The sequence below is a fragment of the Varanus komodoensis genome, unplaced genomic scaffold (assembly GCF_004798865.1).
Source record: "Varanus komodoensis strain SLA01 unplaced genomic scaffold, ASM479886v1 scaffold26, whole genome shotgun sequence".
NCBI lineage: Eukaryota > Metazoa > Chordata > Lepidosauria > Squamata > Varanidae > Varanus > Varanus komodoensis.
The window spans coordinates 13,414,705-13,429,904 of NW_025335684.1; the positions used below are offsets into that span (position 1 = coordinate 13,414,705).

General features: G+C 45.8%; 1 protein-coding gene across 7 annotated transcripts in view; it reads right to left on the reverse strand.

The window, feature by feature from the left end:
* Nucleotides 1-3,834: 3,834 nt before the first annotated feature.
* Nucleotides 3,835-15,200, reverse strand: part of PIGQ (phosphatidylinositol glycan anchor biosynthesis class Q) — a 43,599-nt gene continuing 32,233 nt past the window's right edge. For all 7 annotated transcript variants that reach the window (XM_044433298.1, XM_044433304.1, XM_044433297.1 and 4 more), the window contains 4 exons: nucleotides 12,960-13,040; nucleotides 11,109-11,223; nucleotides 7,809-7,870; nucleotides 3,835-4,836 (listed from right to left, as the gene is read on the reverse strand). In XM_044433298.1, the coding sequence (XP_044289233.1) occupies nucleotides 4,684-4,836; nucleotides 7,809-7,870; nucleotides 11,109-11,223; nucleotides 12,960-13,040 (411 nt within the window). In that variant the 3' untranslated portion in view covers nucleotides 3,835-4,683. The remainder of the gene's footprint in view (nucleotides 4,837-7,808; nucleotides 7,871-11,108; nucleotides 11,224-12,959; nucleotides 13,041-15,200) is intronic.

Consider the following 15,200-nt stretch of genomic DNA (forward strand, 5'->3'; position numbering starts at 1 on the left):
GTTGTGTTACTAATTTTTGTTGCATTAAGTCTTCAGATTTATGACATAAGCTTTTAAACAAATACAGACTCAAATCCTTTCTCAGTCCTGCATTTGAATGACTCAGAGTTTGCATTCTGCAGAGGAATCCGACATTCACAGGCATTGCTACCCCGCCAGCACTTGCCTGGCAGCTGAGAAGAACACTAGCAATGCCCTAATGGAAGGGTGGGCAACTTGTGCCCCCACACCAGATGTTTTGGTCGGCAATTTCCATCAGTGCTAGCCAGCACCACCAATGGTGAAAGTTGATGAGAGGAGCAGGCCAACACATCTAGAAGGCCGCATGCTGCCCAGCCCTGCAGTGGTTGATTCTTGAAAAGCTGAAGTGCTGCAGTTACTCATCTAAGCACCAGCGCAGTCCAGGAGTCCTTCTCTTATCTTCGGGCCTGGGACATATTCTCTGGGCCATAGAAACAGCACAGCATCAATTTTCCAGATGCTGAAAGTTACATTGATCACTGTGGGGACACCCAACGCAGGGAACTGTTTTACAGTGAGCTGGAGCAGAGGCAGGGAAGCTTCAAGCTCATGGGCTCTTCTTCGGCTTTTTGCAAGAATCTCAAGGCCCATGAGCAGCAGCAAGGTGAAATGAGAAAAGACCTAAATGCAAAATGCTGGTTAAGGGAGTGGTGCCAATTAGCTACGGCAGTTCACGAGCCATAAACTGGGATGACCCACACCTGCAAATGTACACCTGGGCTATTCTGGACCAAGGATTCTCGCAGAACTCTAAAACTGGCTAGCAAAAGCATTACAGGCAGGTAACAGCAAGGCTAGGAAACACAGGGTTAACACCATGCAGCACAACTATGGCAGGGAATTCGTTTATGTTTACCTGCCCTTGTTAAACTACTGGGAGTCAGAAAATGTTGCCAGTCTACAGCAACCCACCAGAGGATCAGCAGCAGTTCCCAATATGCACCTTGCCTGCCGCAGCTCTACGTGGACTGCCAGCGGCTCCCCAGGGCTTCAGGCGGGAGTCTCTCCTACTCCCCCTCCCCCCAGGACTGGTTATACAGTCATTTTGCCCGCAAAGCAGGCGCTTTACCTCCAGGTAGCTACGATCTCTGGGACAGCCTTATAGCCTGCCTTCAGATGGGCCCCCTGTGCACAGTCAGAGTACTCTGTGTTGAGAAAAGGCTGCACGCCGGTTTGGTTAAACATTTGCAGCACTCTCTTGAGAGGCCACTGTAAGAAATGCTGTGCAGCCACACACCGGCACCCGGCAGGCCTGTGCGCACGGCGACCCGACCAAGAAAGCCCGCAAGATCAGCTGCTTTGCAACCCTGACTCACCAGATGGCTCATGCCGTTTGAATCCAATCCAGACAGAAAGCAGCAAAAGCAGCTTCAGGAAGGGAGGAGTGAGAGGCCAGCATGGATTCATATTCCTTTCTCATTCAGTGGACCATACTGGATGATCTAATCCCCCCTTTTCACAACTACAAGGAAGATAACATCATTTGGACAGTGCATCGGAGTTTCAAGATAAATTCAAAAATAAACTGGCTTGGATCCAATGGAAAATGATTTGTTCTCAGAACGAGGAGTGCAAACAGGAGGGATCTGGAAGCACTGGAGAGCACTCATGATATCACACCAAGCACATTTGCTGCATAATATTACACCCTCCACCCCTGTTTCTACGTGCAGCAGCAGGAACACCCATGGGGCACATGAAACTGGACTCTCCTGGGTTTTTTTAAGGCCTGACTTGGGGCTCTACTAATGAATTGCAACAGACTTGCCTAAGAATAAGCCCATAAATTGATTAGTCTTTCAGATGCCACAAAATACCTCTTTTTTTTCTTTTTTCTGCTGCAATAGGGTAACACAGCTACCTTCTGGGAAAATATTTTAATGTATCACTGAGGTAGTGTCACAAGAAAAGCTCACGCATCATTTTTATTAGCAACGGGTGTTGTAACCAAGAAGGAACAAGAAAATCTGGCGGTGGCTGTGCCAAGGCAGGGCCAGGTTGGGCCTCTGGCTTTCTCCAGTGCTTAGAGAAGGTAAAGCAGGAACTGGCAACAAAAATCGAACACTTGGTCTTCTCTTTGGAGTGCTGGCACAAGCAAATGAAGTGCAGCTGTGCTCTGAATGAAAATGTGAGGGGCTCTCTTTCCATGCAGAGCGAGCCACAGAACTGGGGGGCACCAGGCTTGTGTCTGCAGGAGAAAGACGTTCCTCATGCCTTCACCAAGGAATGCTCCTTCTGCAGAGGACGAGCGGCAGAGTCTACAGAGGTGCCGAGGATTTCTGAGCTGGAGAAACCCTGGTTTGTGTTATCATTCCTGTGACCGAGAGGGGGTTGAAAAGCTGTCCCCTTCAGGCCTGCAATTCATACACAGGAGCGAAACACATGGAAGAAGCAAGCACAAGAAAGAGGATATTCATCCAAACTCTCCACCAGTCAGTCATAATTAAGGGGTTGGAATAGAGCGTGGTCTTCATCCAGGGACAGGCATGGCAAGATGGGTATGGGGGGAGGGGGGGAGGGGGAGAGGGGAGGGAGGGGGAAGCAGTGTTGGAGTGGCAGGGCGAGATACTATTAAAAACTCACTGAGCATGTGCAAGACCAGGTTTTTATGAAGCAATGTTTATGACTGGGGAGCAGTCCTTGCTCAAGAGCTGCACCCCATGTTATGGATGGAGAGTGGACACGGCGAGTCCTTGGCAGTGTGCGCCATGACGTTCAAGGCACCTCTGTCCTACTGCGTGAGGCTGCAAATCCCCGGATCGCCTCCAAGGGGAATGCACGAGGCAAGAAAGAGCTCCTGTTCCTCTGGCCACACAAACTGTGCAAGTTAAACAAAGTTTTAAAAAATCTATAGTAGCTATGGAGCATGAAAGGGGCCCTGTTAGGTAGTTTACAAGCCGGTTTGGAGCTCTTTGGTGTCCCATAGCCATTTCTTCTGCCCCCACAAAGAATTTCGGGGCAGGGCCACACATGACTTGCAGGGTGTCCCCCACAGTATGGGATACACTTGATATTAAGCTAGTCTCAAGGCATGGAAAACACTGTTTGGGGCCATGTTTGCACTAGTTTGGTGGCTTGGATTCATAAGCTACCCAAGGACCAGCTGCAAGCCTGAGCAGGCAGTAGTCGAAGTGGCCTTTCTCTGGTGTGCTTACAAGGCAAGGGCAACAAACATGTGTGCTCTGGCTTCCTTATCTTGGAATTGTCCCATCTTGAAGCTACTTTTTACGGCCGTGTTGCAACAGAGCCCATTCTTGCCCCGTGTTCAGCAACAAGCATGATACAATCCCACCCTTTCTGCACAAACAAGTTCATCTGGGGTACTGAAAAGATTTGTCTCTCAGGTAGAATGCAGCTATCCGGGAGGTGGATCATAATTGTTTTGATGGCACCTGGGTATATTGGCTCTATAGTAGTTGTTCTAAACCTCGGGACAGGAGAATCAGCAAAATTCTCCTGTTTTAACCTCTGAGCGTGGCTTCTCTTATTCACAGTTCAGAATCTGAGCTTCTTCTTTGTCAACCCCCAAAGTGCACATTCTGATGTGCATTTTTAAAGAGTGCACCTAAAATGTGTACTTTTCACCCACAGGGCAGAATATGAAAGTGTACATTTTTAGAAAATGAGCACTTTTCAAATGTGAGCACCGGTCTAGCATTTGTGAGCTGTTCCGGAAATTTGTGCTCTCATTTGTTTTACTGTCCAGTGGTCAGGGCAAAGTCGAGGTAAAAATGAACCCAAATAAACTTCTCATAAAACTGTATCTAGTCCTCACAGAGGCCTCCAAGTTTCAGGGGAATAAAAGGCTAAATGTTAAGGATGAGTTGGGAATTTCCCTTTTAGTCTATACAACACACACACACGCAATTAGGACAAATGTACACTCTGTGCTAAATATCTCCCTATCACAAAATCCTGGGGTAGGGTGTCCCAGAAGAAACACCATTTTCATAATGAAAACTGGGTAGGATTTGAACATGGCAACCCACACGGTGTAATCTATGAAAGAAAAAATAACCCAGGAAGGCAAACACTGGACTTTGTGAGCAGGGAGCCCACTGGCATGATTCCTCAGGTTCTACAAAATGTATTTCCGCCAATTTTTACTATTTTTCATAATTTGGCTTTAATCCTAGCCCATGGGGTAAGCTGGTACAGCAGACACCAGAGGCCAGAATACAAGCATTGCTTGCATAGCTGATTTCTCTCTAACAAAGAGCCAGCACAGGGAAAGAGGGGGTCGATCCCAACTGGGAGCCTATTGGAGGCAACGGGTTAAAATGAACCTTGCCCCAAGCCCAACATGGCCCTGAGCTGGTTCACCCCCTTGCTGTGCTGGCAAACAGAAGTCCACTATGCATGGACCAAGAAGGTTGTGGCAGGAGGTACTGTGAGTTTCGTGTTATTTTTGGCCCCTGGTGCTTCCAGACAGACAATTCTAATTCAGAAGTAAATCATAGTTCATGAATGGAAAGAGCAGTCTGTGTAGTGGAAGGGGAATTCACTGGCTCCTCAGGAGAAGGCCCAACATGCTGTCCCCACCTGTGCATAGGAGCAACTTCTTGACACAGGTACAAGTGCCGGTGACTCTGGCCTGGAAAATGGCCTGGTTCTCAAATGTTCATTTGGTCAGTTTTGGGAGTCCATCTCAGTTGCTGACCATCAGTCCTGCTTCTCTCCTTTATGTTTCCAAGGGTAGATTAACTCCCCAACAAACAGCTTCTTGCATAGAGTACCCCAGGAATCCTTAGGGTAGCAGCTGTATGTTGGGAGCCTGTACATCTGCACCACACGGCTGTAGGTCAGAGGGTTTATCTGGGAACAAAGAAAGAGCGTGAAGTAGAGTCGCAATGACTAAACCTGGACAGAGCCCTGTCACGCCTAATGGAATATGAGCACGAGTGAGAAAGACTGAGGAGCTGCTAAAACACAAACACATATATGAAAGACAGACTAACAACGAAGTAGTTTCAAAACAGATTTAGTGCCAAAAGTTTTGGCTTCTGCCTTATCCGTGGCAGCAGTCTGTATTCTAACTCAAGTCTGATTTCATCCATAGCGGACCTAGAGCCTCTTTGCTGTTTTGCCTTTATGCCACCTGCATATTTACATATTAATGAAGATTTAAATTAAAAATAATTTAATGTTCTGCTCTTGGGACCTCCCTGACAATATGCACTTACATTTAAAGGGTGTCCTGTCAGTTTGATTATTCATTTTATACTGCTGGAAAAAGGAGAACAGAGGTTCTGGCCCAATGTTCAAACTCAAAGGGTGCAACAGAACCAAGCAGCAATTCTGGAAAGCGGGGCTTCTGGCATGGCTGTAAGTAGACCGGTGAGCCAAGAGGATGGGATTCTTAAGGGCCTAAGCCCATGGAAATGGCCAAAGGAGTCATCCTCTGAAGACACACACTGCGTATTTTTACATTTCTACAGAGTATATTGCTAAGTGGGGTTCCCTGTGGTTCTGACACTGTGCAATACAGTAAGTGCCCTGGCTCTGATTCAGCAACTCACTTACACAAAGCTTAGCTCAGCATCTGAGAGACCCGAACCCTATCCAAGCTGGATGTGATCCAAAGCAGTGCATGGGCCTATGTGTGTCGAGGAAATGAGCTGTGCTGTTCCACGGAAAAACGAGGAAGGGTTCTGTCCAGTTTGAAAGCCAACTTTTTATTTAAGCATCATTTTAATTGTTAATATTATTGATTATTTTATCTGGCCAGGACGACTTATTTTATATTGTTATTTTTTGTATTTTAACCTAATGTTGTGAGCCGCCCTGAGGCTTCGGCGAATGGGGCGGCATAGAAATGCTTTAATAAAATAAATAAAATAAAAAAGTTTCCTCCCAGAGTACTGTTGGACCAATAAAAAGCACTAAGCTGGCAAGTAACCTTGTACTGCGAGTTAAAAGGCAGATGTACGCATGCGTAATATTCCTCTACAGTAGACATAAGACCCAAAAACAGATTCCCACCATCTGTTTTCACATTTACCTTCAATACAATTTCTAATTAGCCAAGATCTATGACAAGATTTTAAACAAATGTTCACAAAGGTTTATAAAAATTTCACAGCTTTCAGAGTATCACCTGCTCTTCATGCTCAAGTGATGAAGGACAAATTCATATCATGTGTCCCCCGACAACTATTCTTAAATGATATGGAGAAACCCAGGATATGGCAATGTTCTTGCATGAAATACCATCTTCTCTCATTTTGGCAACATATTTTTAAGGACAAAAATGATGTGTAGCAAATTGTTATACTTGATGGCCCCAGCTGTAGTGTACAGCTGTCTTCCCAGATTTGGTTGCCTCTAGATGTGCTGGACCACAACCTAGCTAGAAACGATGGGAGTCGCAGTCCACACATCTTGGAAGGGCACAAGTGGGACAAGGCTGCTGTTCAGACAACTATTAATATAGTCGGGTTTAGGAAGCTGCTCCAAAAGTTTAAAGGGAAAGTGGATCCTGCAGAAAGGTTTGAGAGAAGTAAGAGAATGCTGCTATCATGCAGCAGAGGCAGAAATAGGAGAGGTGTTCTGGGAGGCCGACTTCAAAGGCGGCGAGGCAGGAAGAGAGGAGTCATCAGAAGGGGGAGATGCCCTTCAAATGACAGCAGAGCTGGACAAATGAAGGTGACAGATATTATGAGGTTGGGAAAGGGACAGGAAAGGGCCACCAAAATAACCAAGGCGTTCAACCAGCACCCGTTTGAGGAAAGGTTGCAGCATCGGGGGCTGCTCAGCTTTGGAAAAAAAGGCAAGTAAGGGGAAACATGGCAAAGGTCTACAGAATGATGCCAGTGATCTCCCACGATACCAGGAGCCAGGGTCATCCCATGAAACCGATTGCTGCAAGATTCAGGACAGATAAGAGGAAGTGCTTCTTCACACACTGCAGAAACTACAGACTTTGCTACCGAAGGATGTGATGAAGGCTATCCACTTGCAAGGCTTTAAAAGAGATTAGACACATTCATGAAGGATAAGGCGAGGTCTGGTATAGTCACGATGAAGGGAAGTTACCCCACCACTACCCGCATTGCCCAAAAAAGATCCCCATTTCCTTGGACGTGCAGCTGTAATTAAAAAAAAAAAATAGAAGGAAAATGTTTGCACATACGGTGTGTGCAAAAATATTTTTTACAGTGTTTGTGACACAGTGGCCTCCCCTCCATGGTGCTGCTCGGGCACTCAGAAGGGGCTGTCAGTAGCTGTCAAAACAGGGATTTTTAAACATCAGCGCCAACCCAAACTTTGTGATCTCTGCAAAAAAGAAATAAAAAGGATAAAGGGGCAAAATATGACAGCGAACTTTTAAGCCTGTGCCAGCCACCCCCAGGTACCCCTTGGGCACTCACAGGGCGGCGACACACCTGGACAAGCTTGACAAGAGCAGCACAGAGCTTCTCCCATTCTTGGCAAGAGGCTTGCTCTCTGCCTTCTGGTACCCGCAATGGGGCTGGTTACACAGATGACACAAGAAGCCATCATGGGTGCAACAACCCATGGGTCAGTGGGGTAGTTTGTTCAGTATGAGTTTGCATAACCTAACCTAAGATCATCACGGAGATCAGCACATGAAGACCTGACAGGTTGTGCAATGGGGGTCAGAGCAGAGGCGTCTTGCTTGCAGCCCCTCTTGATTATGTGATGAGATACCGGAAGGCGAATGATGCTACCACATGGCGTCACATGGAAACGGGGAGAGCAGAAAGTTCTTCTCAAAGAAGAAAGAGTCCCCTGAACAACAGCAACTGATCATTAAAATGGTTTACCTGCATTAGAAGTCGAAGGGGTTTTCCAGTCTCTTGCTCAAGGACTCTGAACTTCACACCAGCTGAAAATGCAAAAGCAAAAGCAGGTAGAGCAACGGTGCAGGCTCCATTGGATAAAGGCTACAGGGAGCCAACAGGGTTTCGTTAAAAGATGAAAGGGAAACCAAGTGTCTGCATCTGCTGAGTGTTGGACAAGTGCAGCATTATGGAAGAGGTGGGGAGGGACCATTGCTGAGGGGTAGAACACATGCTCTAGGTTCCATTCCCCGCATCTCGAGTTAAAAGGATCAGGTTGAAATTGAGAGGGAACGGCTTCTTTTTAGCTGGAACGTTGGAAAGTTGCTGCCAGTTGGGGTAGACACTAGCGGGCTAGATGGACAAAGAGCCTGAGCTGCTTTGTCCATTGGATTCTGATCCTCTCTCTTCCGACATATTAGTGTTCCCCTATGTAGGCATAAGGCAGACAACAGGAAGCTGAGTCATTAGTCATAGGGCTGCGTCCCATAAGTACCTCTGCACCAAGCTGATGGTGTAACTCTTGGATCTTCTAACTTTTATCCCTGCTAAAATATAATACCTGAAGAACAGAACTCCATGATTGTACTGCCTTCTGCTTTGGGTTCTTTTGTGGAATTTTAGCACTGGTTCTCTTCCTGTATTCCCTGACTCAAAACATGACTGGCTTCTGGTAGTGCCTTTGCTTCAAACCTGCCTCATAACATATCTGCGTTTCTGGTGATCGGAGTACAGTGGGCTCTCTAACTGTCTAAGCGCTCTAACAGATGGTTCCACCTGTGCAGCAAGCCAAGGCTTCTGCTCATACAAACCCTACTAATGGTTTTGTTGCCCTGATATTTGCCATCAGCCGCCTAACCGAACATCATGCCCAGACTTGCTTTACATGTAGCAGCTGTTCGTTCGGTGCTGAGCAAGTGCTGTTGAAATTTGCCTCTATGTTGAGAAAACCATGCACTGTGTTAGAAATTTCTGGGAGTGGATCTCTATAATGAAGCCACAAAGAAAAAAGAAAAGGCAGCAAAAAGGCAAATCTCAAAAATATTCTGGACACAGTTTACCAAGTTGATAATCTCCAGATGGGATCTTCAGGGATGAGGATTAACATTCTGCGGTAACTTCAAAACATGTATTCAAGTCAACCTCAGTTGAAAAGGAGGCCCTCACAGGGGGCTTACTCTCTAGATATTTCTGCTTTTCCAGTGACACACGGGTGGGTGAAAATGGAAAAGAACAGGACAAGCAAATAATCTTCTGTTGTTTTAATATTAAACAGAGAGAGCTGAGGCTTCATTAAATTTCTGGATCTCTCCCAAGTGACAAGGGATGATAGAGCAATAAGAACCAGGAAACAAAGTGGATTTAAAAGCTCTACAGCAGAACAAAGCGCTTGATTAAGCAGAAGCTTGGATGGGCATAATGCTGTGATGCAAATACAGGCCTGGCTTGGACGGCATGACAATCCGTAATACAGCCCAAGCCTTGCAGGGTGAGCGAACTGCCCAAAGAGCCACCCTGTACCTCGTCAGGTACATCATGGGTTGCTAGACCCCTCCTCCTAGTCACTCCTCTTGTAAGTATTCCAGGGGACACTTGAGAGAAATGAATGCTCTTCCCTCCTGGTCACCATTTCAGGTTTGCTGTGGTTTCCCCGCTCAAAAAAACCCATTCTTTTTTGGGGAGAGGGGGACAGATCACAAGCTCTTTCATGATCCTATACCTCCAAGATAGTGATCAGGGGGTTTGTTTTACTCTCACACCAAGATATGCTCAAATGTTTGTTTGATTTTTTGTTCTAGTCCAAAACCACCCACTTCCCATTCAAACCCCTTTCTAAAGAGAACCCAAGTTTTGACAGCCACCTGTGAAACTCAGTTCTCCTTTTAAAAAGTGGGGGGAAGCAGTTTTCGCTTTCCCTGAACACTTAAGAGGCTTGTCACAAAGGCCAAAAGCTGCTTCTCCATGGAGACTAAAGGGAGAGATCAAAAAAGATGAGATATTGCCCATCCTTTGGCAGTGGGCACCCTGTGCCAGCCAAGGCTTGAAATCCTCCCAGTTGCACTTCTGTGAATGAGTGCATTTGCACAAATGGGATTTAGTCAAATCTGTGCACGATTACCTGTTTTAAAATGCTGGGTACCCCTTCCAAGGTGCCTCTGGGACACATTGGAGGGGCTGCTCGTTGGGAAATATGGCTTAGCAATGAACTTTCACAATCTTGGGGAAAATGGGAAAGGGGAAAAAAGTTGTGGCAAGCCCACAAAGGCAACAGTGGTGGTGGGAAGATATCTGCCAGCAGAGCCCAAATGCCACTTGGATGCTTTGAGAAAACTAGCATTGGTGCTCAATCAGTAACCACCTGGTTTTTGCCACTCTTACCGAGCATCTCTCTAGTGGTCTGGATTCACTCATGATGGGCTGTGTGCTTTGGGTTCAGATGACATGACAATCCATTGTGGGACAAAGAAAGCCTTCTCCAAGGGGCACTTGTAAGCCAAACTTAAGCCGCCTTGACAAAACATGATGACTTTACAAGACACATTAACCTACCATAATTTATGTCAACCCTGTGAAAAATTATATTACATTCTATTGACTTCTGTCATCACGTGTCCCGATCTCTTATATTTTCACCAATCTGTTTCTTGTGGAAAAGCAGAAATTTGCTGAGAATGAGTTTTCTCAAAAAATGACTGCCTAACAGCTTTACTACTGAAGAAGTATTTCCTTCCTCTTTCAGTAAAGAAACCTCCCCGATTCCATGTAAACTGATTCTATTTATGACAAGGAAAAAACACATCACTTGTGAGATCAAAGGGTTCAGTAACCAGAGAAGCACTGAGTAATATATGTTAAAGTAGCACTTTTGTTAGATAGTTATATGCATTACCTTGCTTTATGTATCTATTTTTGTTTGATTATTGGGCTATTGATGGAAAAAGGAGAGCCAGGAAAAGGAGGATCCTGCTTTATGCCATCTGGAGGATATATGCTTTTTGCTGAGAGATTGGCAGGAATCGTTTCTTCCTTGCACAGAGTATTGGCAAGGGAAATTTGCCTGGATTCGCCAGGTTACCAACAGCCAAAAGAACACATGTAACATTGTCATTACAGCTACAGGCAAACTAATTTTCTTTTAGCACTGGTGACTGAACCCCATCTTAAAGCATATATGGCCGTTCTTAAGATGATTCGCATTTGCCCTTGGGAAACATTTCTGAATCTCTACTAATACTACCACTCTGGACTTTTGCTGTAGTTATAATGTAGATGTGTAGAACTTACAAGCAAGCCTGTAAGACTGGAAGAGCCGAAGACCAACTGAATAAAAGGGGAGTGAGTTGATGAAGTCCACGAGCAGATGGATCAAGCCTTGCACAATCACCACCAATAGACGGAGCTAGGGCAAAACATTTTCTCCAGTTAGAATTCTATCAATCGCAGCCTATTATGTCACACTCAGGACTGTCCAGTATAGCATTTCTGTTTAAATCAAGAAAGCTGCAACAATGCAGTTTGTCTCAATTCCATGTTGATAGGTTTTGGGAAAGATCAGGATACCCAATAGTGCATCACCCTGGGGTCTTCTCTTGCACCTGGGAGTGCAAGAAGGAAAGCCTTCTTCCTACCTCCCAGCCCCGCATCCTATCCTCCAGCCAAGTGCTATCAGCACTCCGTGAGCAAAGGGACAAGGAAGGCCTCAAGAACCTGTTTGCATCTTCTGCATAGTTCTGCCCTGCTGGATATACCAGAGCATGACCAAAACTTCAGGCGTACATCAAGTGGACATTTGACTCAATTTTTGTAATTTGTTTGTGAAGAGTGAGGCTTGATTTCTGCCATGTGTCCCACATGGGACTATCCTTGTGCCTATTCCGGAAACTGCAACTAGTATGAAGTAGGGCAGCCAGGCTGGTCTCTGGGACATCATGGAGAGACCCCCATATCACATACTTTGAAGTCTTTGCACTGGTTGCCAATACATTCCCGGATACAGTACAAGGTGTTGGTAATTACCTTGGAAGCCCTTCATGGCTTGGGTCCAAAATACCTTCAGGAGCACCTTCCGCCTTGCCAGCTAGGGTCCTCTGGGGATAATCTTCTGGAGTCTACTCCTGTTAATTAATGCCAGCTACCCAGAAGACCTTTTCAGTGGTTGCCCCTAGACTGTGGAATGGTCTTCTGGGAGAGATGTGTCAGATTCCACAAATTCCCACTTTTGAGGGAGTTAAAAACTCATCTCTTTCGACAAGCCTTCTCAGATTGGTTCTCATGTCAATTTTATTTAATATGTTGCCTTAGTCAATATAACTCACTGTTGGCTTTAACTTCTTGTAAACTGTCTGGAGCCTATGGGAATGGGGTGGTATTTAATTAAGATGAATAAAAATAATAATTAAACAGGACCTATTCATTAGAAGAGATATGGTCTTTACATGAAGTTTACATAAAATAGTAATAAGGGTTCTTAAGATGGTTTATATCCATCTTACCGACTCAGGTTCAAATGTCATACCAAGCCATTGCCAGGGATGGTTTGGTGTGATATCTGACTTGACAAACTATGGTTTGTAATCAGCTGGCAAAACAAAAGCAGAAGCTTAGCTTGAAATGGGTTGGCAAACGATGGTTTCTGCTGGCTGCTGACTGGCGTGACGTTTGACTTGGCAGATCTGAGGTACAGCCATTTTTCAATCTTCAGAGACTGCCGCACCGCAGAGTTGGTAAATATGACAGAACTAGGAAATTAAGAAGTAGTATGCCGAGAAAATGGCAAAGGCAAGCAGGCAAAGCATCTCAACTCATGGTTTGCCCACTGTGCATCTGGGAGCTCAAACAATTCTTGGCTTCTCAGCTTTAGTTTGTGCAAATTATGGTTTGGCATGACGTCTGTGTTGTTAAATGAGTCGCCTGTTTATGAAACTTTGAATATGTGGTGACTTCGAATATTCCATGATTGTAGTCTTTCTGGTATTTCTCTCATCTTTAAAAGAGGTGACTCAACCTCAGTCCAAACCCGACTCCAACCCCCTTCTCTTCAGACTTTAGTACATTGCTTGGAGTGAAGGTCAACAGAAAAACCAACTAACAAATATATAAAAAGCAATACTACAATCCCAAGAAAGGTAGACTTACCAGAGTAAAGACTAAATAGTACAGTGCAGTTGTGGGTAGAAGAAACAGTAAGATTGTAAATAGCAAGGTGCCGATGAAGAGCTGGAATTAAAAACAGCCACAAAGGATCCAATATTAGTACAATTAACTCTGAAAGGAAATTTGAGATGCATTAGGAGTACAAAGCTAAAAGACCTTGTGAGCATGGAAGAGCCACCTTCTCTTAGGTTCTCGGCAAATTATTTCCCCTCACCCCCAGCAAGGCTGCTTCTACAGAACACTTCAGAAGATGCCCTGCTGTGAGGGACTTCAACATGGGCACCCCTTGGGACAGCAAGATGGGAGACGGACGGTCTGGTGGGTTGCAGCTGCCTATCAGGATGGTTTCCTGTGGTGCTTTCAATAAATGGGGAAATCAAAGGTAGAGAAGGGAACCCATCAATATTTTCCGCCCCTGGTGCCAGTCGGAGTTACTGGGATCAGTGCGCACCACACACGCAGAACAGGATCTTGCGAAAACAGGTTGAACCCTGTAGGCTCTGCATAGATCCAGCTTAGGCAGGGTTACGGAGCTCTGCCTTGTGAGCTTGTGCTCAAGCCCACACCCCATAAAGAGACACTTTCCACCTGTGCGCATGCCTTGAGAAGGGGCAAGGCTAATTTTCTACTCTATTCCTTTGCGACTTCTGCAGTCTGCACTCATGAAGGAGAAGGGTAAGAAGCATCCGGGAACCCTCTCAAAGAGAGGTAAAAAGGCCATCAACTCAGAGTAGGGCCTTCTCTGCTGTGGCGCCCAGACTCTGGAATGTACTTCCCAGAGAGGTACGCCTGGTACCAAGTTTATGCTCTTTTCAGCGCCAGGCCAAAACCTTTTTATTGAAACAGTATTTCAAAATTTAACAACTTTTAACCTTCAGTCGCTCTGCTTGCTTTGTGATTTAATGTTTTGTTCTGTTCTATTATTTATTAAAAATTGTTTTTTTAATTGTTCTTTTAAATATTGAAAGCCATCCTGAGATTTTGTACAATAGGAAGGCATACAGAAGCTTTTAATAATAATAAATAACAATAATCACTAGCAGCAGAGGAGGCAAGTAGGCTGTGTGACAGCCCAGATGGCTACTTGAAGAATGCCAGTACGGGGAAGCAACCATATTTTTCATGGCCCCTGTCCAGTCCCACACACAGATGCCTGGTTCATCAACATAACTATGGCGGAAAGATGTGGGGCGGACCAGCCACCGGGATGTGTGTGCAGGGGAGCTTGCCGCATACTCCCGGGTCGCACCGGAGGGGGCCGAACACTGCTGGTCCCGTGCCACTGCAGTGGCTAGCCCTGTTGGCAGGCAGTTGTGACAGCGCAGGGAGCCTCTGACAGCCGTCCTGCAGCCAGGGCAGCCACAGGAAAATTGGGGAAACCCCAGGAGGGACCTGAAAGCATTTTGGCTAGTTCCAGGCTTAGAAGCATGTGCAACGACCCTGAGACAAATTCGGCAGTGAAGACGAGTGAAAGAATATACAAAGAGCAGTTCTGCAAAGACTGGGGAGGCAGTGGCGGAAGCCGGAGGGAACTAGGCAGCCCCCCATTCATCCCTCCAGCGACCTCTATCCCCAGGAAGGCAAAGGAACAGACCTGAGTTGCAAGGGGGCTTCTCAAAGCCCAGGTTCTCTTCCACATTTTGTTTTCCCAGAAATTGGGGTGGGGGGTGGGGCAGAGGGGTGAGCAGGTCAGCTGGTCATGCCGCAGACTTGACATTTAGAAAAAGCTAAGAAGCAGATAGAACAATTTTGCATCCACATCCTAATGGGAACGTGTGGGCTCCATTTGATGTAAATGAAACAGGGCCTTTTAATAGAAATACAAAGCAGAAGGTAACTATGGCAACACTGTTGGGTATGGCTGTAATTATTTGGTGTCTTTTAGTCAAATTGCTTTCCTTCCCCTCTGACCCCATTATCACTCCTGTGCTCTGACTTATGTGGCATCAGGCACCTGCCAGAGGGGTCTCTCAGGATTAGCCCCCCTTGGCTATAATTGTTAGAGAGCTGGGCAGAAAATTGGCTGGCGGGGAACAACTGTGCTATTCAGGGTTCAGTAATAAACAGGGAGTCTGCTCCTGCTGGTTTAATTTGGAAAAAAGTATGACCAGGCCTTCATGTTCCTGGTACGCACAAGCATTCACAGGGTTCAGAATGTGTGGTACTTTCCACTGTGCACACATTAAACACACAAAGGAATTAACTGCAGTGCTTTCTGCCAGT